Below are 24,774 nucleotides of genomic sequence, written 5' to 3' on the forward strand. Positions count from 1 at the left end.
TTGACTGAGGATCGAACCCGCATTACTCCGTTTGGTAGCTAATGCACTTCTGATGATGCTGAAGAGGACGGAAAACAAAAAGCGGGGGGAAAAAAGAAAAGCGAGGGAAGAAAAGACAGCTACTGTGTTGCCGTAACAAAGGAGAATATTTCTATAGAAGGGAAAATACACTCCTAGAGAAGAAATCAATTAAACGTAACCCCAAGATCTTGCTCCGAGTTTATAAAAGGAAAAGGACCTTTTATAGTTTAAAAACAAACGTGAGTGAATAGACAGCCCACGTCTGGCAGAGATGCAGGCCGAGGCGAGCGAGCGTGGCATAGGTGTCGTCCGATGCATGATGGGGGATGGGTGAGGGGGTGGGTTCAGTTCAGTTAAATGAACCTGGATGCACGTGCTGACCACTGGAGGTGGACTCGCAGTCTCAGGGACAGTGAATCTGAGGGTAGCTGTTTGGACTATTGAGGGGTGAAGGTTTCCGTGCTGAGTAGTGAATGCTTGGGAAAAAAGTGAAATCATTGAATGACAAAGGCAGGCTGGTTAGATTTGTTTTATTGTAAACCAGTGAGGGTGGGTGTTCGAAACAGTGAGGCCTGTGGAGGCTGGAAATGTATCTCAGTTAGCGGATAAAGGTGAACTGGAGCACATCGGGTCCGGTAAGCATACCTTGCATATCAATGTGCTTAAAGCTCCACGTTAAAAATCCAATTGCAGGGCCTGAATGTCTGCAACCCAAAGCCCACGTACTTAAAGATGGCTGTCTAGCCAAAGCTACCCACAGGAAGACGGCTTGTCAGATTCGGCGTATTTGCCCTGAACCTGATACCTTCTATAGTCCCTGAATCTTCCCTCAAACTTCCAGACCAGCCAGCCCATCGTGTCTCTTGTTTTCCTGTCTCTACATGAGCCTCACCCTTCTCCAAGGAAGATGGGATATTTAAATCAGGAGGAAAGGGGATCCGGAGGACTGGCCTGAGATGTTGTGTGCGCTCAGGTAATTGCATTTACACGTTAAACCCTAATTAGTGCATTCCAGAGGGAAACGGAGGCAGATGCTAATTAAGCACCGTCAGTGCTAGTCACATGCATTGCAAAAGGGCTTCACCCCTGTGCAGTTAAAGGTAAGTGTGTTTTCACGAAGGCCGTGGCAATCCTGGGGCCATGGTTCCGCAGCGAGCGTGCCGGGGCTGTGGGGGCACGGCGTGGAGAATGCGATTCTGCCCCTGCTCCTTTTGAGGGCTGTAATTGGACGATCGCATGTTCCTTATGACCACTGATGCACGCTTGTCGTCCACAACTGTGCAGGTTTGTGCGTCTGCGATCACGCAATGCGACTACGCTGGTCTGGGACGCCCCGGAGGTGACTGATGCCCTTCGGCCGGGATGGTGGCCCTTTCCCTTCGAACTCTGACCTCTGCGCGACCCCCGGGGGCAGAGATTCCCGCAGCCACCCCCTTTTGTCCTCTGTGCGTAGTAGCTAATCCGGCATGAGGTTTGAATGAGCCCAGCTAATGCGTGGTTACAGTACTAATTCACTGCCCCACTGTTAATGTCTGTTCTAATTAAGGCTGTACCGTGGCTGAGTCTGGTTCTTATTACGCGCCACCGCGCCCCTCCCCCTGCATGTGGGGCAAGGGTATGGGGATGGGGAAGGGGGGGGGCATTACCCTAAGGTTCACTTTAATTGTTTTCCTCCTTGAAGTGCGGAGGGGGGGCGGAGCATGCTAATTCCGGCAGGGAGTCGCTGTGGTAGTGAGGGACTTTGGGAGGGGGGGGGGGGCTTACAATGGCAGGGTCCCGGCCATTGATTTAAACCATACCTCCCAGCATTCCTGCACACCGCACAATGGGGCTCATTATCCGAGCCGACCCCCCCCCCCCCCCCCCCCCAACAAAGGCTCTTTCACCCGCTCTCCTCCAGGCCGACCCGGTCCAACTCGCTCCGCACCCAGCCAGGGCATCCGGCTGTGGCTTCACACCTCTCATGCACACACACATGCACACACACATGCACACATGGACGCAGGTGGATACCCCAAGCAGCGCTGCCCAGAACAGGAGACGGAAACCCATCAGCCTTCTGGTGTTCTGATGAACCGATATGTCATTTATATGCGGCAAATTGTCGATGTGAAAATTCCGTTGGACCCACTAGGGTTACATGAGGTACACCTAAGAAAAGTTGGGTTCCTCAGGGGGGGTGAGATGGCGGGGGGGGTGTCTGATTAGCCAGTTTATTATGATCTAAACCTTGTCAGACTTACTCATGCACACATGACCACGTGTGAGGGTGCGCATATAACAGCTGAAGATCTGGCTGCGCATGGAGTCCATCACGCCGTTTCTCCACCGTCCAGTTCCATCGCCATGTGTCTGGTATCCCATCCTTAATTAAAACCATCCCCAGCTGTCTTAATTACAATAATTAGGGCCGACTTCCTTTTAAATTGTGCCTCAGTCTGAGCCGACGGTCTACGAATGATGCTGTTTTTTAATGAGGTCATTAGTCTGTGTCCGCCGATCTCGTGCGGGTGTCCCTTTCCCAAAGGCTTGCACCCGGCGCCCGACTGGTGGCCGTTCTCGTCCCCCTTCTCCATGGTGGGCGGTCTCATTGTGAGGTCACTTCCTGTGGTCCTTGCGGCGTCAGTTTTGCTGGCCTCCGCCATGCCTGTCGGGAAATGTGTGTGAGTGCAGTGGAGCTTCAGCAGGTAAGACGGGAGGGGGGAGGAGTTCCACCCCCTGCTCTGGATGAGGCGGGCCACGGGTTCTTACTAGATTAGAGTAATTAGAGACGCTCAGTGTCAGTGCTAATCACCCCTGCAGCCTAATTACGGCAGCCTGCTTGTACTGCTGCAGCATCACGGCTTATCACGGCTTTCATCTTAACCTGCCCCCTTTTCTCTCTCTCTAATGATACCAGTGTCATGAAGGGTGTGCATTTTAGCCCCCCCACCACCCCCACCCCGGCGTCTCTGTAATGACACCGCCCTCGGAAAAGGTGCTTACCGTAACCTCTCTCTCCACCTCTCTGTGTAATGGTCGCAGGGACGGCGCGGCCGGAGCAGTCGGCAAGGCGATGTGCATGTTTGGTAACGTCTGGCTTGTCTGTTGTGTCTGGCAGGTTCTGCAGGCCGAGTGTGGAGCTGAGGACGAATGAAGACCGGGGAGTCTGAGGACTGGTAGGCCGGGGGGATTGTTCTGCGCTGGGGTCTGTCCTCTCATCTTAATGGCCCTACAGCAAGGTGCCACTGCGCATTCTGGTACCATCAGGGGTCATACTAGTGCATAAAAACATTATAATGGTCCATTCTGTAATTAAACTGGTCCAAAATGGTGTCAAACTGCTCCATACTTATGTCAGACTGGTACACGCAAGACATTTAGTGGTCCATCTTATGGTTGACTGGTCCATAGCAGCGTCAAACTAGTCTCTATTTATGTCTTACTGGTACATGCAAAGAGTATAATGGTCCACTCTGTGGTTAGACTGGTATAGCAGTGTCACACTAGTCCCTATTTATGTCTAATTGGTGGATGCAAAGTGGTTAGACTGGCCTTCAGCAGTGTCAAACTAGTTCCTATTTATATCTGATTGGTTCATGCAAAGAGTATACTGGTTCAATCTGTGGTTAGAAAGGTTCATGGTCATGTCAGACTGGTACCTATTTGTGTCTTACTGGTTCATGCAAAGAGTATACTAGTTCAGTCTGTGGTTAGACTGGTCCACAGCCATATCATTCTGGTCATACTGGTAGAAAGCACACGTCACAATAATAATGCATATTGCCTGCAATGCGGCCTTTAGCTCCCAGCTAGCCTCTCCATGTCATTCATGTGACTATTCATGTCTGAATTTAAAATGAGCCCCCTCCCATCACCCCCACCACCTCTCTCTCCCACCTGGCCTCTCCCCCCACCCGCCCTCTCCGCGCCTCCGTCACCAGCCCCTGCCCCTGTCTGATGTGATAAAAGCATGTTGCCTAACACTCAGATGGCTGTTTAATTTCACCGAGCGCGGCAGCGGTAAACGGACCATGGGGGGGGGGCACCGCATAGCTTATTCGCCGGGCCGCCGTATAGCCACGTCCCCCCTAATGTTCCGGTGCGCGCGAGTGTGTACATCTGAGTACGCGCCAGCCCCACAATGGGATCTGGGCCCACCCCACCCCCCGATCCTGCACCCCCCCCCCCCTTAATTGTGTTGTAAATTACCTTTCCTCTGTATTAGCTCCTGCTAGTCCATCAGGCCGGGGAGGTGGGGAGGGTCTGTGCGCCGTGTTTGATGTGTTCCGTGCGCTGCTCTATATGCATTAGTGTGAGGAGGATCATTATGTGGCCTGTATTTGAGTCATTTTTATTTAAGATGGCAGACAATGGGCTGTTGATTGAGGGAAACAGAAGGCGGACAATGCTGGTCTGTGAGACATAATGCGGCACCATTTTTCAGTGCCGCTTTAGAAGAGCCCCAGCTCATTGTGCCGCCGGGGGAAAAAAATGGTGCTTAGGAGGAGGAATATTTTGCCGTGGTATGTCATTATTTTGCAAATTTCTATTATCTCATCATGTTGTCTTCTTTGTAATTGCAGCTAATTAGGTGGCTAGCTGGAGCCCTGGCTTTGAGGCTGGCTTTCCTGTGAAAGGAGCCCACCGATTATCGCTCCGCAAGAGAGGCAGCGCAGAAAGGGGAGATTAATCTGGTTACCTTGGCGACACTCGCTTCCATCTGCGAGGAACAATGCATTTTTGTTTCCTTGGATCAGTTCAGATCAACAGAACGTGGTTCCCTTCTGTAACAATGCTGAATTCTTTCTAACTAGCCCCCCCCCCCCCACACCACCCAACATACCCACCCTCCCAATCACTCCTCCTCGCCGTTCTTCTGTCCACCTGTCCTTACACCCAAGCCGGGCCAGCCCTGACTGCGTGGTCCGGAGTTCGGGGCCCCCGGCTGCCTCTGCGTCCCTTGGCACCGGGACAGGATGGGGTCGGGGTCGGCCGAGGTCGTGACCTTGTCACGCATAAGTCGCGGCACGATTTTTTTTTTTTTTCCCTGCTTTTTCCTCCAAATCCTCCACACGCTGAAAAGCACTTAATGAAATAATGTACCCCCCCCCCCTCCCCCCCAACGCACCCTCCTGCTGACTGTGTGAGACGGGCGGGCCTGGGGTGGGGGCGGAGAGGGGCATCGGGGCCCCCACGTTTGTGAAATGGAGACACAAAGAAGTAGCCAGTGAGCAGTGACTTGTACAGTAGAGGACAGCAAGGCTTTTTTTTGGTGGGGGGGGGGGATGCCTTTTATTCCCTTTGTAGGAGCGGGTCTTTCGTGTTGCCAGGCCGGGCCCTGCCTGTCGAGCCGGGTTGGCGTAGCAGGCGAGGAAAGCGGTCTGAATCGGGCCTGGTGACTCAGCAAACCTTCGGCACCAAAGCGGGATCTCTGCCGCGCCCTTTGGTAACAGCAGTCACCGGAGTGTTTTTTTACACGTTCCCCCTAATAGTTTCCATTTATGGCTGTTTTTCCCCGTGCTGCTGCTGATTGCGCTGGACGTCCCACGGGACTCTCCCCCCCCACCCCCCCCGCCAAAGCCCACAGTGCCCCTCGCCCCCGGCCCGCGCCGCCTCCGTCCCCATGGCTCGCGTTCCAGAACAAGGCTGCCCTTGTGGGATGAGCGACCCCCCCACCCCTCGTGGGGCCACAGGTACCTCTGCGGGGGTTAAAACTGTCAGCGGCATACACAGGTGTGATGTCACGGCCAGCCCTGGCTGCACACTGCCCCTGTCACTGTTCCCTCCTCGGCCTCATCAGCCTTTTGAGGACCAAGACTTCTACATAAATGGCAGCTTCCACTATAGATCAGATACAGAGGACTGATGAGCTAAGAGCGTGTGAATTACAAGCTGTCCCCCTTAACAATAAGGAATTTGCAGCCTGTGATTAACAATCCAAGTTAAAACAATGTGTCCAGGAATAATTACCCCTTATTTTCAATCAAAAGAGTTTGGAAAATACTTCCCTTTCCCAAGTGCTGATTTGTTTTTAATTGTGTTGATCCCTGTAGGACACTGGTTTCAATTATTCTAATATTAGTCAAGAATGAAGATGTATGATCTGCAAACCCTTCTTGTATAGTCATCAGTGAGCAGCTGTACAAAATATTAATTCATTTAATATTGTAATTTAATCTCCTACAGCAGTCGACTAACTTCTAATTTGGCATTCCTCTACTATGACACAGTAGCAAAAATTCTTCTTACAGAATTTTTTTTAAACTTACGACTCAGAGATAATATTTCTTTCGATGTTTCTTCCTTTGTAATGTTTAGTTTGGCCTCTATCTTTACTTATTTCAGTGGATTCTTTGAGGCTTTTGACTGTCGAGATCACTGACATGGTGGCCCTTTCTTGAAATTACCCTTTTTTGGGCAGTTTTGGTATTTGCGTTTCCTTGAAGTATTGACATTCGTTTTCTTTGTCACTGACAATACGTTTCTGACGTATTACCACCTGTTTTCCACAGATTGTGTACTCATCTGTTTCCCAGCTTACTCTGACTAGCCTCTCTCTCTCTCTCTCTCTCTCTCTCTCTCTCTCCCATTTGATCGTAATATGCTTCTTTGAAGTTGTAGACATTTAATTCAGTTTCTTCCCTAACAAATTAAACTATGTGTAAAACACTCCCATATTGCAGTCACAGTCACCCACTTCTGCAGCTATAACACCTCTATACTTGTCATTGAGTCCTAATTATTTGAGAAGACCAGGTCAAAAAGCACTTTATCCCCTGGTGGGCGATTTCACAAATCATGCTAAGTATCTTTTACCGTTTATCTTGTATCCGTTTCAAATTCGCTATTAGCTTGCAGTCAGATGGGCTCGTCGCTTTAGTGAATCGCGCTGCGGATGCCAGGTGAGTCTCCACGGCTTGGTCTCCGATCACAAAGTTCTCCGCTGTTTGCTATGTGAGATGACGTGCTTCTGACGATAACCTGGGCCTGTAACTCCACAAGCTGGGTCCCTGTGGTTTCGGTTAGTATTTTTGTGTGACAGTTTTACGCCACTGTTCTCCAAGACGTATCTCTGCTTCTGTCGTATTTCTCCACCTTCTTCAGACTGAAGGGGGCTTCTAGCTGCCGCATGTCCTCCTTCCTCTTTCCCATCCTCTCCTGCTCCTTCTTCATATGATTCAGCACCTGCAGCACCACCTGCTGACTCTCCTACTCATTCACCTGCTCTGTGGTCTTTGACCCGTCAAACCGATACAAAGTGTCACCTGCCTGTGCATCATTAATACTGCAGATTGTCTGCCCCCTTTGTTCATCATTGGTAGTGATTTGTAAGATGTGCACAATTTATTTCTCCGAGGGAGCTGCACATCGCATCAGGAAGGGCTTTTTCATGGATGGCATGGTGCTGTAAAATGGCTTTATTTGTACATGGCAGAGGAGAAATTAGAGGCAGTCCCCCAGGGTTCATTTCTGTTGATCTGCCTTTTGACGCCTCTCAGTCGTCTTTTTTCCGGGCCATGACTTTTGTGATGCAACTGAAGATTTGCTGCAGCTGGAGTGGATCTTGGCACCTGGTTTCCACAGGTGTTGGAGTCAGGAGGTCCGACTGTGTAGGGTACGTGGAGGATCCTCCTGTGATGATATGAAATGAATTTCTGAATGGATTGTCTAGAAGCTACCTGTTCTGGTCTTTTTGATGCCGTTGAAGAACATTTCACTCTTTGGCGCCCTTTGGACCATTCGTCACTAACCTATTCATAGAAGAATCATAAAAAGGGAAAGGATGCCAGACATCATTACCGGTCAAGAATGTTTGCCTTTGTGAACTGTGAACTATGGTCCAATATCGTTGATGAGCTGCTCAGACAAACCATACGACCTCAAGATCTGGATGGTCGTCTTTGAAGTACTGGCAGCCATTTTTGAGATTTATTGCCATTTATAACGAGTGTCCAGCGCTGAATTCTGCTTGCCGCCGAGGATGACATGCCTTTGTACGGCCCAAAATGGACGTCAGCAGACAATGATCTGTCAGTAAGTTAAAGATATTCCCGAATAACTGGGCCCGGAACCTTTTAATCCTGAAAATGATGCTTAAGGCTTTTTTATTCAGTCTGTGAATATTTGGTTTCGGTCCGCTCAGGCTCTTTTAAGAGAATGCCTGCTTCCCTTTGCCTTAGCGTGTAATGCATAAGACTATGGCCTCGAGACTATAAGGGGATGCATTGCATCTTCTTTTCGTCAGGGCTGCCTTGAATGTAATGTTACTCTCTCCTCCGTTTCCTGCTTTCATGGATAGTCCTGCTAACTACATTCATTTGCTACTCCACCCTGTCCTTTACAGCATCACGAGAGTCTGGAGCCTGTCCCAGAAGCAAGTAGGAATGTACGGATTTTTATTGAGCAGATGCTTTTATGCAAATTGAAGTATAGTTGAGAAGGCAGGTTCAGAATATCCCTGGAGCAATTCAGGCTTTAGGGCCCAATTGTCATGGTCTGTACTGTTCCTACCCTGCCCTTCAGTCCCCAGTGTGTATACCCTGTTTGCCTGAACTGCCAACTAGCTTAGTGGGTTGTGCGCGTAGCTTTGCGACTGTAAACCTGCTGGTCATGGGTTCAAGGTTGGTGTTGGACCACCCTCATCTAATTATTTGTATTTCTTGTCTTTTGTTTCCCATTGTTTATTTTCTATATCCTTGTCCCAGGTTTTCCCTGTTTGTGTTCTGCTCCATTCTGGTTCTGTTTAATTATCCTTGCGTTCTATTCCTGGTGTTTAATTCCCAGTATGTAGTTAATGTTTCCAAGTTTTTTTGGTACCAGGTTCCCTAGTTTGTCTGTGTGTTGATTATTAGTTCCACCTGTTGCCTGTTTTCTTGTGCCAGTGCTTGGTTGCTGATTGCTTGATTCTGTTACTCGTTGTCCTGCGCCCTGTGTTGATTGGTTAATTGATTATGTCCTACACCTGTTCTTTGTTTACCCTAGTTTTCTATGAGCATTTAAGTGCCTGCCCTAGTCTGCTATCTAGTGAGTCATTGTTGGATGTTGCTTTGGGCTGTGTTGATGTGTGCCGTTCTGTTTAGGGGTTTCTTCTGCTTGTTGTGTTGCTGTTTTCCCCTCATTGTTACCTCTTTGGATATTTTTATAGTTAGTTCTTGTTTTTCCTCCGTTTGCTTTTGACCCCTTGTTGTCCTGTTTTTTTTGTAGTTTACTCAGTGTGACTAATTACCCCAATACCCCCATTGTCTTGGATCTCTAAATGGATCGTTACCTCTTTTCCCACCTGCGCCATCATGCCTTGAGTTCGCGACACCCAATGATGCAATCTCTGTGCCGATCCAGGGATTTGAACCAGCAACCTTCTGATCACAGACACAGCTTCCCAAATCACTGAGCCACACTGATGACCATGCAATAAAGTTGCAGCCACCGGCTACCTAGTGTGGGTAGTTATGGGTTAGCTGCTTTTGCCGCCTGCATGTACAGGTGAACTTCACACAGCCCAGTGTTGTTGACGTCCTTCCGGAGAGCCAGCTAGCTGTACATAAAGCCCCACAGTGAAGTGATCTTGTTGGGCTCTTGTCTTGAAACCCCCTGTAAGTGGGCAGAACTGACCCATTTGATGACTGACACCGCAGGCGTGGCCTATTTACTGGAGGACGCTGATACGGGCACTGAGTGTCACCTTCCTCTTTCAGGTGTTGGGCGTAAGCTTCCTTGGGGTGTCCCCTCAGGACCATCGGCCAGAAATAATTTTAAACTTTCCGTTATTCCTAGTATGTCCCCAAAATCTCTAACACATCAGTTATCTTAATGCTGACCATGTGATCATGCATTTTCCTTCTGCAGGGCAGGTGGACGCTTTCCCTTCACACAGATTGACAGTTTAGCTTTCTGTCCAGTCAGCTCTACAAACACCCCCACCCCCACCATGTTGACCATCTCCCCCGTACTGCTCTTTAATGTGAGTTTGGCTGATGTCAGTGAAAGATGGTTCAATTTCTTTTTTCAGCCATTTGTCTGATATCAGCGAGACGGATGCTCCGATATCGATCTCCATCTTGGTTCGTCTCCTATCAGGGATGCCTTCCCATAGGCTGTAGAACTTCCCTTGACGCTCGATACCTTAATAGGCTCCTCTTCATCAGATTCACTGTTGTTACCTCGAGTGCTTCCAAGTTCCTGGACCTCAAGTCCGTTACCTTATCGGCTTTTTCTTCATGTGCCACTTTGGAGCTTCTTCCTCATTTTCCTCTGCAGGTTTTCCTAAACTTGCCTTTAGCTTCCCATTCTGCATGCGCGAGGTGAGATTGTTGATTCCGTCTTGATCCTGTTCATGACACCTTGGCGTGTTCCTCATAATCCATGGCCTAGGTAGGAAGGCTGCGAATTTTGTTGCCGGGTGAACAGCTGATCACCTGACACCACCTGGTCAACTGAGCCTCCGGACAAGTTCTACGCTTTAGCTCCCGTACTGTTCTGGAATGTTGGTCCATTTGCTTGATCACCGCTGATATTGTTTATTTCCTTCTAAATGCTTTTTGCGTGCACTCCATCGTTCCCCTGTCATCAAACCATCCCAGAGCCTGTTAGCAAACCCAGGCCTCATCTGACTCACTCCCTACTAGCGAGTTCCTTTTTCCTTTTGAGCTGGCATATTACATCACAGGTATACCGTGTCATATAGAGAGCAAGCTACCAGAAAGCGGAGAATGACCGTTAGCATCAGTCACACAAAGACCTCGCTTCATTGTTAACATCGTTACATCACCCCACCACAATCCATGAAGGCAAGGAATCAACTCGCAGGACCCAACACACGGTATCTCTCTCTTCCATATTCTCCTGCCAAACTCCCTCTTCCTCCATTCTCGCATTTCCTGCCCCCTGTCCTCTTGTACCTCCCCTACATTTCTGCTGCCACTTTTTCAAGTACAGCCTCATGCTCAACTGTACCTAGTTAGAGCCCACAAATCCGGAACCACTTGTCTGTAAATGCAGTTACACAGTAGACGTGTTTTCACTCGAAGCGGAACCGTATCGATGTGGTTCTCTAAGGTCTGTTTTAATCTGCCTGTTTCACATTGTTGTCAAGCTTCTCTGCATCAGATTTAAGTCTGTATGAGTATGAGTGCAATAGGGGCATGGATATCCTGGCAGATTCGGGGGGCTCGAATATGTGAAATTACGTGAAAAATTTGGCGAGGGGGCCCGCGGTGACAATTTATCCGGGTGCCCAGAATATTCAGCTACGCCTCTGCTTATGAGGGTGTCTGCTGCTCTCCAGAGTGGTCCAGTTGTTCTTCTATTGTCCTCTTGAACAATATATGTAAACATAAATATATGTTTGTTTTTCTAAACTGGCTTTTAACCCCAGTCGTATGCATGGAAGCTCTATTAACAGCCGCACTATTGTCAGCGAGTTGTCTTTCGGACAAAGAAGGAAAAGTAGCCTCAGTAGTTAGAGACCAGCACAGGCACTTATCATTGTGGAAAATGTCCTGTCGCGTTTAATGTTCAGTCAAACTAAATGGCTGGTGGAATGCTCTCGTTGCACATGTGATCTCTCTCCAAATCGCTTCAAAGACCGGTCTTGTGCCAAAGAACAAGTCCTTTTTTCCCTCCTCTTTCTTTCTTTCTTTTTTTATTTTTTTCTTCTGCTCCTCGCCAGTGCCAGGAAGCCGGCATCTGAATATGCTGTGTTTTTAATATTTTTCTTTTTTTTTTTTAAAAAGTCCGTACACTTTACCATTCTGAAGTGAATGGCTTCCAATAGTAAACATCTGCTGTGTTCTGTACATCTGTTATTTTCCTATTGAACTTCCAGGGTAAAAGTATTCATTAATCCGTCCTTGCTTTTTTGTACGTGCACTTACTGATGTTTTTTAACTCACTTTTCTGCAGTTTTTTTTTTTCCTCATCGCACGGTGACCTTAAACATAAATATGAACATAACAAAACAGCAGTCATTTAAGAATGAAAGCTCTCTGAGCGAGGCCCTCTTTTCGCTTTGCACGTGTGATGTTTCGCTCCTTCGAAGGCTTAGAAGACATCTGGGATCTGATCCTGCCCGCTTATAAGCATAAACGGTACTAAAGATTATGCTGGAACCCAAAACAGGTTTTCTCCCCCCTTTGCTGGGCCATTTCTCTGAGTGGTAGATGCACACTGTTAGCGCAAGGCTACCATGACCTGCCACCAAGCCACTACGCTAGGCTCCATTGCCCTGGTAGCATGGTGCGTGAAATCCACTGAGCAGCGTTAGCATCGTGCGAACATGCCACTGTGCTGCGCCAGTTTGGTTGGGGCGGCATGTTGTGGCGTTACCTCCTTCCTGCCAAGTCAGTGACGTTTCGAGGGTTTTGCTGGAGGCATTCTAGGAAAGACCACCTCCCCCTCAGCCTGAGATCGGGTGCCGGAGGTTCTGGGATGTCCGTTGTCTCCCTCCATAGCATCATCGCTTCGTCAAACGTGTAACACTCCAAGGACGTTTGAGCTGCGACAGTCCTCAGAACTATCGTTTTTCCAGCGATTCGGGGTGCTCAGATTGGTTGACGTGGTGGGTCAGTGGGTCACTTCACATCTCCAGGGGTGTGGGAGGACTTTGCTCGTTCTCCCTGGGTTTGTATTTTGTGCTCTGGTTTCCTCCCACAGTCCAAAAACCTGCAATTAGGTCAGCTGACATTTCCCACAGTGTGTGACTGAGTGTAAGGAGGAGTGTGTGCCCTGTGATGGACTGGCTTATGACTTATGCCCTCTACTTCCTAGGTTATGCCGCATGGTCACCTATTACTGAATAAACCGTTATGGAGGATAGATGGGTGAGATTACTTAGATGTATTGATTTCCAGGTAAGTCCTGAGAGGAGCTCGCTTTGGAAGAGTAAAGAATATGATGGTGAAGGAGACACTGACCCTTTGAGAAGGTGTCATGAATTAATCATAAATGAAATGAAGAACAATTTATCCAATATGCCCAGTGGATGCCCACATTTCACTGGTTACTTATACCTCTACCAGGTAATCAGTCACAGGTTCTTTTTAATTTTGTTTTTTAAAATATTATTTTACACAAACCATCCTGTTCAGGAAAATGATTCTGTGCTCGATGAGGTGGCCCCCAGATTACCACTCTTGAGTGGGATTAAATGGCATCATCAAGACGCAGTCCTTGTGGCAGGGGGATTAGGGCTACGGTTTAGGTTTAGGGTTAGGTTTAGGGGTAGGTTTAGGGATAAGGTTTAGCGGTAGGGTTTAGGCTGGGCCACATCCAGCTATAAACAGCTTCTGCTGAAATGCATGCCACCTCCTTGTGGGGGAGGATCCTACAGAGGGCCTATAACAATGGGGCATTCTGGATAGAGGGGGGGGGGTGGGCAGAGTGGAGTGGTGCCACATGGTTTAGGAGGAGGACGATGTAGCAGGACCTCAGATGGACTTTGACAGAGATAATCGGCGCCGTGGCGATGCCGACAATGTGTAATTCTATAATTATTACATCGTCGTGGCTCACCATTGAGGCACTGGGGCAGAAGGTGTGATTGGCTGGTGCGTTACCTAGGGGGGATGGGTGAGGTGGGAAAAAATGTGTAAGTATGGGAGAGAACAGCATGTAGGATGTTGAGATTGAGACAGGGACAGCTCGCCCTATCAGCGACATAGGCGATCGCCTAGGGGACCATATCATTAGGGAGCCCAGAAGAGAGAGTGAAAACAATGAGCAGGAGTACTTCTTAGTTGCATTTCGTAACCGTTATTTAAGATAATTTCAATATTTCAGTATGTTTCTTGTGATACAGGCTAGATACTTAGCAGCCAGATATCTGGGGCCTGCTGCATTGTTTTCAATGTAAATGAATTGATAGAATTAGTTTTCTGCTGCTCTGGGGGTTGTGGGGGAGGGGGCTCAGTATAATCTCGCCTGGGGTGCCAGAACCCCCCAGGCGTGTGGCTAAGGGCCTCTCTGGTGGTGCTAGTACTGCGTGACCCCAGGTTCAGGTAAATGGATGAAGCTGGTAACCGTACAGTAGGAAAGTCGCATGAGATGGTGGTCTGCTGGGAGTTCATCCATGCTGAACGGTGCTGAGCTGTGCTACAGGAAGTGTGTGGGGGGGGGCCGGGGGTGGGGGGGAGCCTCCTTTTCAGCCCCCCTACACCCCTCCCCAGCCTGGTGTGGGCATCATTGACACAGTGATGGCAGAGCCTGGACAGGGGTAAGGGGTAAGGGGGGTAAGGGGGTGCGGGGGGGGCAGGGCTGTGTGTGATGGAGTGGAAGCATGCAGAATGGTGGCACTGCTCCCGCGCGGCCAGAGTGTCGCGGCCCCCACTGCCTTCTGCAGCCAGGCGCCCCTCCCCTCTGCCAGGCCCCGCCCCCACACCCGCTCCACACTGGGGGGGGGGGGATTAACCATCCAGGTGCTGGAATAGCGGGACAGACCCATACGGGGAGCATGACTGTTTGAAGCTGGGATATTGTTAAAATGAACAATGTCCTGTAAAGTACAGCACAGACAGATGGTCCCGTTACACCGTGTCATTCGGACATGCAGTGCCAACCCCCGTATTTAGAAGCATACCAGCGACCGGAAGTGGTACCTATATCTGGGCCTCGACTAATGACTTCCTGTATATGACTCCAATATTTAAGGCTCCGCAGATCCAGATCCTGAATCCGTTATGCATAATGGGTCAGGATAAGCGTCTTATTTACAGGGATCGTCGTCAGTCACTAGGGGGTCACGACCTTCATAGTGATGCCGAGTTTCCTTGTTAGACGCTGAGGAGCACATCGGATGAAGAGGGTCCCGCTTCCTTGATCGCGCCAACCGACAGGAGGTGAGGTCATGGTGTACGGGGGGGCATGTTTCCATGTGTGAGTCATGTGACACTTGCCAGAGCACACGTTAATGTGGACCCACCACTCCGGCAGACCAGGGCCGTTGGAATGTGGCTGGGTTCACGGTCATTGTTTGGCACTGGCTGGGGACCAGCTGGCTAGATCCCCCCTCCACCTCCTTGGCTTCGTAGAGCCTCTTTGTCTCTCCATCCTTAAGTGGGGAGGCTGCTGGAGCCCCTGGTGGACATCCGGGGGGGGGGGGGGTTCTGCTCTCCACACCTGCTTCCCCCCGCCCCAATTCCACTAAATCTACCTTTGCTTCCCCTGGATGGGCTGGGTGAAAGACTCCAACAAGAGGTGGAGGTCAATAGAGCTCAATGGGGTCAATGGAGTGTCCTTTGGTGCTGGAGATTAAGAAGCTCTTCGACTTTTGCTTTCATATACTCACTCTCTGTGACTCCGCCTCCTCTTCTGAGCTCAGCAGTCTGCAACAGCGCCCTCATCTGGATGCATCACAAGCAGTTGGTACACTTCCACACACTCTCTGCTGAACCTAGTAGCGTATCTCTGCCAGGATCTGTAGGGTGCGTTTACACCGTGGCCAGCTGAGGCGGCCTGACCTGCTGGATCTCCTCCCCAGCGCTGCAGGACGGCGGCCATGATGTGACGCCCCGGGCGGCCGGAGGTCCAAGTCACTGCCCCAGCTGGAGGACACGTCGTTTTATTGGCCGAGCTGCTTCAGAAAACCTCCTTTTGGCTCGTACCGCAGACAGAGTCTCTCCAGGGCCTCTTGCCCGTGAATTTAGGGCACTCTTTGTTAGCCAGCGAGCTAAGCAACATATCGGGAAGCGGACCGGCGCCAAGAGAAAAAAAAAAAGCAGTGAGCCAGCCGAGAGCGATATTCTGAGTGCTGTTATTAGCGGCGTGACGATACGGCAGCTGCAACCGTCTGAACAGGAGAAGCCATCAACAGAAAAGAGGTCACCACAGGACTGACACGATAGATCCGATGTCTTGTACTCGTTCTGGCAGCCCACCTCAACAGATAGTGTGAGTTTATCATGAATGAGTTTAAAAAAAAAAAAACTAGCACTGTTGAGATTTTGGGCCAAAATCGTGTTTTCTCAAAGAAGTCAACTATTACAGATGTTCATGTGGTGGGTGGACCGTAGCCTTTCCAAGCATCGAAGGCTAAACTGTAAGTAGATGCGGGGCCTTGTTATCAGTGAGTGCTCACACCATTAACACATCCTGCTTCATCAGCAGACTGTACTTCTCTAATGGAGCAGACAGACAAGCGTCCAAACTTTCTCTTGCCTCCTTGCTCCTTAGTCTCCTCTCCTCCTTCTCCCACCCCCGCTCGTCTACCGCCCCTCTTGCTCTGCATACGCTCCTGGAGACGCTCCCTGCTCCTACAAGCTGGTGCGGCTCTCCATCAGCTGGGGCTCGTCTCAGTAAAAACACGTTTAAGCTCCTGCTCCGTTTTAATTGGTCGGCTTTGAGCACCACAGCAGTCTGTAGGTGCATCTGACGTCATGGGTTAGCTGAACACGGAGCCGAAGTTTATGGGTATTATTCAGGACAGGTAAAACTTGACTCTTTGTGAGGAATTCTGTCTGAGGTCTGTGCTAAATGAAACAAGCAGGTACGGCCTGGTCCACAATAGTTCCAGGTCTGCAACCACTCTCATAGTCAATATTTACTAGCTTTTATGTGTACATTTCAAACAGCTACAAACTCGTCTCTGTGTAGGGGTCAAAGTTCACGAAGCCACAGACCCTGCTTGTGCAGGAATCATACGCTTTTGGTGCTCTTTTTTGTGCATAATTCTACAGGGCCCCATTCAGGCAAGGGGTCAAAGGTCAGAGGGCATTAGACTACTCATTGTGTAGAGGTCATAGGGCAGTGTATTAACCTTCTTCTTCCCCTCTATTCTGACTATAATCTAGCAAAAGAATTCAAATTAATTAAAGGCATGAATCAGATTTCAGATACAATCCATACAAGGCAAAAAAAAAAAATGTGGGTTTCTTCCAATAGGCCGAGAATGAGTAGCCAGAAAAGTGGCCTTTAAATTAAAGGTCAGATATCAAATTGAGGCTTGACAGGCTGCAAGTAAACATTAGCCATGATATCGTTTCGAGCAGCATCCGAAGAATCCGGCCCGTTTTTCTTGTGTGGTTCTGCTGCGTTAAATGGCATAAAAGATCATACCGGGAAAAGGAAACGCAAGAAAATTCTGGAGATAAGCAGCTCATTCTGTTTACTGTGCTGGGATTCAGCACCAAACACCCCCCCCCCTTTTTGTTTTCAAATGAACATATTCGTGGCAAGGACTTGGTAGTTTCATACAATTCCCAGTGAGCATTTCGATATCGTCCAAAGCAGATTTTTTTTTCCTTCAGTAGGAACCGAGACTCCCAATCTGAAATGGTTGTTTTGGGGGGCCACTACTCGTAAATATCACAGTTGCTGTTTTGTGAGGTGGAGCGCATCGCTCGAAAAAACAAGAAGTCTTGACGGCTGTTTTGTAACGATTTGTTCTTCTGAATACTTCCGGAAATCTCGTGATGAGCAAGTCAAATTACATGCTGATTGTGTTAAGAAGTAAATCGCAAATGATTAGCTGATTACGTTAACGGATCATACTGTAGTTACATCAGTATTTTTTTAATCCATCTTCCAAACGCTCGCCATGAACAGGGTGACAGAGGGGTCTGGAGTCCATCCCAGCACAGGGCACAAGGCTGGAGCACAGCCTGCAAGGAGGTCCAGTGTATCGCAGGCCGAACACACACAAGGGGCGGCTGGCTGAGGTCAGTTTGCCACAGTGTATGTTTTTGGACTGTGGTCCAGGTGGGTCTCCTGTGGTGGAAACTCACATAACACAGCAAGAACATGCAAACGCCGCACAGCATCGGAGCAGAGACTGGATTCAAACCCCCCAACGCTACAGGTGTAAGGCAGCAGCGACGCCTCCTCGACCACCCTGCCATCCCAGCATGCCTCAGTGTGCCTGGGAAAAAAATACGGATAATTGGTAAATATGTTCAAAAGCTAAAATTCCAAGCCAAAATGTTTGAGCGATCATTAGGTGCTGTATTCATTTTAGGGAAAACATTTCATTAGTACCGGCCTCGCATCCCTGGCATCAAGCTGCCTTGTGCCTCTGTGCTTTGTGGAAGTGAAATTTTTGACTTGCACAGCTTCCTGGGATGGACTTCGGGGTCACTGTCGTGTTGCAGCAAATGTATGAATCACACCGCAGAAACATTAAGGAAAACCAACACCGTGGAACATTATATGAAGATATAATTTAGGCTCATTTTTATTTGCTTAAGTATTGTGGAAAAATTCTAAGCGACATCACACTGTCATACACACACACACACACACTACTCAAGATCTTCTGAAACTTGATGTATCAGTGGTTATTTTACATTCAGTTTACTGCTAGTGAGAGTCTGAGTTTGATTCATCTATGTTGTTCATCCATAGAAGCCAAGAAAGGACTTTTGCGATTCTCAGTTTCAGGCTGGTGGAGTTTTTGCTGGTCAGTAACATAAAGAGACTGTGTGTATCACCCTGTGCCCGACTGGTGAAGCCTTCGAAGAGGAATCATTGTTTAAAATGAAAGGAACTGCGTTGAACTAGTTATTGAACCCGGTGTGATGTGTGCCTTCTCAAGGTTGCGCGTGTGTCGCCACATCTGAAATTTCCTCCGTTTAATCTCCTCTTACAAGGGAATTCTGAAAAGCTGTGCTGTGCTTGCGTGTGCCGTCTCCATCCTTGACCCCGGATTCAGCTGCATGTGTTTTGCGTGTGCGTGTGTACACACCATCTTATCTTGGTCATTAACCCCTTATTCACCACCGTTATTGTGTGGGACTCCACCTCTCCATCTTCCTGATTTTACATATTCCAGAATCTATCCTGTGTTATTCCCACGAGCGAGTCCATTTTCATCTGGTAAATTCCGTGCATGTGTGTTTTTAACCCTGCATTTGCTTGCACCTTGAGTCCTTGTATGTTTTCTTGTACTTACTGCCCCCAACATAAACCCTATAATTTGCTGTGCATCTTCCATTGTTGGGCGTATTACCATATTAACTGGACTATAGCGGCACTTGTTAATCATTAATACCCCCTTGATCCCTCAGTATAAGGTGGCTTTGTTACACCGGGCCCTTTCCAGGTACCTCATTTCCATTGCAGCTTCCCCACCTTACCGGTTTCCTTCGCCTGTCATGCTGCAGAATCTATTGAGCTCACAGTCCCATGATGCACTGCTCCAAGCCGCCGCCACATGTGGTGAATAATCCGATCCTCCGGGGTTCAGCCCCATCCTGCTTTTTCTTTGGACCTGATCAGAGATGCGGGAATGACCTTCACTTTGCCTGCCGATACTATGTGTTTCCAAGTATTGGAGCCGACCTGCTGATATGCTATGGGTGGTCCAATCTGGTACTGTGCTGAAGGACTGAGGCTGATATCATTTGGTATTCTGGAGTGGTACTTCATGCTTAGGGCAGATTTTCTATTGGAACTCTAATCTAAATTTTAGTTTGAGATTTATGTGCTTTTAGTTTTGATCTCAAAGTATGAGGTTTGGAATTTTGTGGGTATTTCAGTCTGGGGCTGTAGGTATGAGGTGGGTGTCCTGTGGAGATTTCAGTCTGGGGCTGTAGGTATGAGGTGGGTGTCCTGTGGAGATTTCAGTCTGGGGCTGTAGGTATGAGGTGGGTGTCCTGTGGAGATTTCAATCTGGGGCTGTAGATATGAGGTGGGTGTCCTGTGGAGATTTCAGTCTGGGGCTGTAGGTATGAGGTGGGTGTCCTGTGGGGGTTTCAGTCTGGGGCTGTAGATATGCGGTGGGTGTCCAGTTGTTATTTCAGTCTGGGACTATAAGTACGATGTGGGTGTCCTGTGGGTATTTCAGCCTGCCTGGGGCTGTAGGTATGAGGTGGGTGTCCTTTGGGTATTTCAGCCTGTCTGGGGCTGTAGGTATGAGGTGGGTGTCCTGTGGGTATTTCAGCCTGCCTGGGGCTGTAGGTATGAGGTGGGTGTCCTGTGGGTATTTCAGCCTGCCTGGGGCTGTAGGTATGAGGTGGGTGTCCTGTGAGTATTTCAGTCTAGGGCTGTAGGTATGAGGTCGGTGTCCTGTGGGGATTTTAGTCTGGGGCTGTAGGTATGAGGTGGGTTTCCTGTTATTATTTCAGTCTGGGACTATAAGTACGATGTGGGTGTCCTGTGGGTATTTCAGCCTGCCTGGGGCTGTAGGTATGAGGTGGGTGTCCCGTGGGTATTTCAGCCTGTCTGGGGCTGTAGGTATGAGGTGGGTGTCCCGTGGGTATTTCAGCCTGCCTGGGGCTGTAGGTATGAGGTGGGTGTCCCGTGGGTATTTCAGCCTGCCTGGGACTGTAGGTATGAGGTGGGTGTCCTGTGGGTATTTCAGCCTGCCTGGGGCTGTAGGTATGAGATGGGTGTCCTGTGGGTATTTCAGCCTGCCTGGGGCTGTAGGTATGAGGTGGGTGTCCTGTGGGTATTTCAGCCTGCCTGGGGCTGTAGGTATGAGGTGGGTGTCCTGTGGGTATTTCAGCCTGCCTGGGGCTGTAGGTATGAGGTGGGTGTCCTGTGGGTATTTCAGCCTGCCTGGGGCTGTAGGTATGAGGTGGGTGTCCTGTGGGGATTTCAGTCTGGGGCTGTAGGTATGAGGTGGGAGTCCTGTGGGTATTTCAGTCTGGGGCTGTAGGTACGAGGTGGGAATCCTGTGGGTATTTCAGTCTGTGGCTGTAGGTACGAGGTGGGAATCCTGTGGGTATTTCAGTCTGGGGCTGTAGGTACGAGGTGGGAATCCTGTGGGTATTTCAGTCTGGGGCTGTAGGTATGAGGTGGGTGTAGCATCTCCCACTCCTCCTGGCCTTTGAGTGACATCATTTTAAGTGGCTGCCCTTTGGTGTATTGTGGAAAACTGTCTGCTCTTCTCTTGCGGTGGAGAGATAGGGGCCTATCTTAACTTGTCTTAAACAGCAGATTTCTTCTGCCAGAGTAGCTGATAAACACACATCAAAGGGTTGGCAGAGGTCACTTGGTTATGCGTCGGAGAATAATAATTTTTTTCCCTCATTCTCTCTTAAAGAGACCACATTTGTCTTCCTGAAGAAACATACATGTCAGCGGTCAGTAGGGGTGCCTGTGTGGCCCCACCTTTGCCGCCCTCTGCTCTGACAGCATACCCCCAGCCTCGGTCAATAGCCTTCATCTTCTTTAGACCTTCCACCTCAGCTTCCTCGGTTTTCGTGTTCTAAAACTGCAAGGAAGTCTGTGGTGCCCTGAACAAGTCCCCTGGGCATACTGGCCAATGAGAGTCGTCTGGCCCAAGATCCACTGCGTAGCCTTGCAGGGGTAGGGCAGGGGGCGGGAATGTGATTATTGTCGGCCTGATGTCAGTCACCCCCCCCCCCCCCCACCACCACCAAACCCCACCACCGCCACCGTCAGCCTCTCAACTCTCCAGGCCCCTAATGCATCACAGCTGTGGGTTTGCACTTCCCTCTGTTTTCATGGTCCCTAACGTAGTGGCTCCTCTGAACAGCTTCATTGTAAAGGATGTGTGTGCGTGTGTGTGTGTGTGTGTGCGCGCATGTGTATACACGCGTGTGAAACCGTGTGTGCATGGGAGCCGCGGAACCTTGAGATTCAGAGAATTCTCACCAGCTTTCTAATCAAAATGCATCATCAAATACCTCCATTAACTGTGATCACACTTTGTAACATGTCCTCTTTTGTTTCGTTCACATAGTCAAGACAAATTTGAAGCTTTTATTATTATTATTTTTTTGTCTTTTTGCTGCATATTTTTATTCCTTTCACTTTCACATGCACCCCCCTCCCCCCCCCACCCCACGTCCTTGAATTTAAGGTGCTTCAAAATATTTCGACTGTAGACAATTAATACTGGAGGAGGGCTAATTAACGCAGGGATATGGGCCCGCTAGTGGGTGTCGCTAACGTAATTGTGCGCCGTGGTTATTAATACGTGGGAATGTGGGTCCCCTCTTACCTCCTTTGTGACACCGGGCCCCTGATTGTCGCAGCTGGGACACGGCGAGGCTCGCAATTCTTCTCTGCGCTCAGGGAGTTTGTGAAAAGAGAGATAGGTGTTTGCGACGGACGGGAAACCACCCTCAGCCCCCCCCCCCCCCCCCCCAAGTCTTTTGTCAACCAAATGAAGCTGCCTGCTCCTGTTCATCCGCGCCCACACACCGTGGACTCTGGACAGTATTGGGTTTCCCTTAAAATAAACACGCCACCTCGACTGGTCGACTCCCCCCCCCCCCCCCCCCCAAATCTTACATTTCATCTTCCTCCACGATTTGATGAAGCTGCCTCAAAGTGTAATTGAAGCGTCTCCATCCGCAGATGTACCCCCCACCCCCAGTCTGGGGAGAAATGAACACGGTACTATTACGGTCTGGATTGTTTGCGTACAATTTCCCCAGAAAGCAGCCCCCCCCCCTTGCACAAATTGGGGTGGCTTCCTTCCGGAAATCTCTACGGCAGAATTGAATCAAACAGCCTTGATCTCCGACGCCTTACCTTTCGCATTCTTACTCAGGGTGGGGGGCACTTTGGCTGCCTGATTCCTGCGGTGGCATCACTCAGAAGTCTACTTAACACGCGTGTGCATTTCCCTTTGGACGCATGTGCATATGTCTGATTTAGCGAGAATGCCCACATGTGCTTGTGTGCGCGTTTCCGTGTGCGTATGAGTTTTTGTGTATGTGTGTCGGAGCTCGACGTGGGACACGGTCTGGGCCAGTAGTGGGGGTGGCTAGCGAGGGCCTGTTGTGGAACGCGCTCACAGAAGATGAAGGGTAGAGTGACACTCTGTTTACACTTCCCAACCAAAGCGCCGATGGCCTGCATCAATCTGTCCGAGTCGCCAGCCTTTCCACAGAACAATGGCTGAGTGCTTCTCCTCCTGACATGCAGACCACATTCTCCTGATAGTGAGTGACAGCGGTGAAATCTCTCAGCTGCTGGAGACGAATGTTCTACAACTTCTCTCCTTGCTTGGCTGGCTGAAGTAGTTTGACTGATATTGTCCGTGCGTGTGTGTGTGTGTGTGTGTGTGTGAGTGAGGGTTCATGGTGAGTGCAGGCTTGCATGTGCAGTGCATTCAGCTGCATAAGGATGCTATAATTCTATGGGGTAGTCGAGGTGTTTGTGCTGGAAAAGTGACCCTGCTACCAAAACTAGGCAAGAGGTGAAGTCCAGGCAGGTGACCGGGGTGGAGTGGGGGTGTGGAACAAGAGGCAGATGTGCCCGCAAGAACGGAATGCTGCCATTGGTGCAGAGAGTTTGTCTGACACTGTGGTCGAACCACACTCACTCTATGTCCACTGCAGGGACCATCCGCTGCACTGTCCCTTTAAGAGCCGCCTGAGAAGTAACAGCTTAGAGTGAAAGAGGGAGGGGGAGAGAGGGAGGGAGGGTGTGAGAGTGAGTGTGTGTGTTCGTGAGAGAGAGGGAGGGAGGGAGAGAGAGAGAGACGGAGAGAGAGTCTTAGTTGTTTCAGAGGTTAGAGGATCAATAGACTGGGTTGTCTGGAGGATCAGCGATAATCAAGCTGCATGTTGTGGAAGGGATCCTGAGACTCTGACAAGCATTTCCAGCATGCTCACAGACCCCGAGTTACCACAGGAGTTTAACAGGTAAGCACAGCACGGCCAGCGCCGGCAGAGGCAGCAGCACTGAGTCAGGGGGTACAGACTGGCTGGAGACAGGGAGAGGACAGTCAGAGTTACTGCTCTGCTGCCACAGGAGGGAATTATGCATCAGCGTCCGGGACTCTTTCCACGGTCGAGCGCGAGAGATACAGCGATGGGAGAAAGTTACTGCCCGGCTTGGCTTGTGTTCTTTCTGCTGCTTGCAGTCTGCTACTTTGCATGTGCATGTTTGGGTTTGTGTGTGGCGTCCGGGTGCAGTGAAGAGTGACAGAGTTCAGCCTCCTCTGTTCTTAGGGAAGAGGGCAGCCGGTCTTTTCGGTGCACGTGTTGCAGTCCCGGAAAAGTTGGAAGCTTCATTGGCCCACCTGCCCGCGTCCCCATGTCACCCGCCGGATAGACATGTTTAAAGCATGGCGTGTTTTCTGGCGTGACAGGAGTTTCCTCTGCGTTGCCTTGTCTCCGCGGCGTGCAACGCTTGTCGTGTCTCCGCGATATGCAACGCTTGTCAACTTTTCTTAGTTCTGCTTTTTTTTCTCCTCTCCGTGCGCTAAATAGTCTTCTGAGATACGACAGTTTAAGAGTGCAGATCTGGGGATGAAAAGCATCAAAGCGACGATGAAATTCCCGGCTGCTGGGCGAATGAGCTTTTCCAGAACTATCTAATGTAAATTAAATCTGTAACCTTTGAAATTTCGGTCGGTAAAAAAAAGTCACTATACGAATTACAGTTACGTAGGTCACACATAGATGCCACTTTTGAAACTACATAAAAAGTCATCGCATACTTTTCACGCCACCACTAGAGACTTAGTAGTGCTAACACTCCGAAAAAAATCTGCATCAATCCCAGGATAACACCATCATTTTAAAAAATGAAATTGTTATTGCGTTGGTAATGTTTTTTCCAGATGAAATCGTGCTTTTGTTCAGATACAAATTCCCCGGCTTTATCCCCTGAATTAAGAACACGTTTAAATGTGTTCTTAATAAATCATTCATCCCGGAAAGGGGGGGGCAGATAACAACGGCTATGTGGAATTAAAACCTTTAAAGGATTACATCGAGAAAAGCGGGATGTATGCAGATAAATTTAGGGATTACAGTGACTTAGTAAAAGAACGGGAATAACTGCTTTCTAGTAATGCAAAGTGAGTGCTGTGATCGCCCCCGGTGCGCCGAGCCCTTCCATACGAACGGCCGCTGTCCT

General features: G+C 49.4%; 1 protein-coding gene across 1 annotated transcript in view; it reads left to right on the forward strand.

The window, feature by feature from the left end:
* sox5 (SRY-box transcription factor 5) overlaps nt 1-24,774 on the forward strand; it is a 118,902-nt gene that overhangs the window by 26,582 nt on the left and 67,546 nt on the right. The window contains 1 exon segment of the mRNA XM_049011261.1: nt 3,122-3,179. Within this exon segment, the coding sequence (XP_048867218.1) occupies nt 3,154-3,179 (26 nt within the window). The 5' untranslated portion in view covers nt 3,122-3,153.

The sequence above is a fragment of the Brienomyrus brachyistius genome, chromosome 1 (genome assembly GCF_023856365.1).
Source record: "Brienomyrus brachyistius isolate T26 chromosome 1, BBRACH_0.4, whole genome shotgun sequence".
NCBI classification, from domain to species: Eukaryota; Metazoa; Chordata; class Actinopteri; order Osteoglossiformes; family Mormyridae; genus Brienomyrus; species Brienomyrus brachyistius.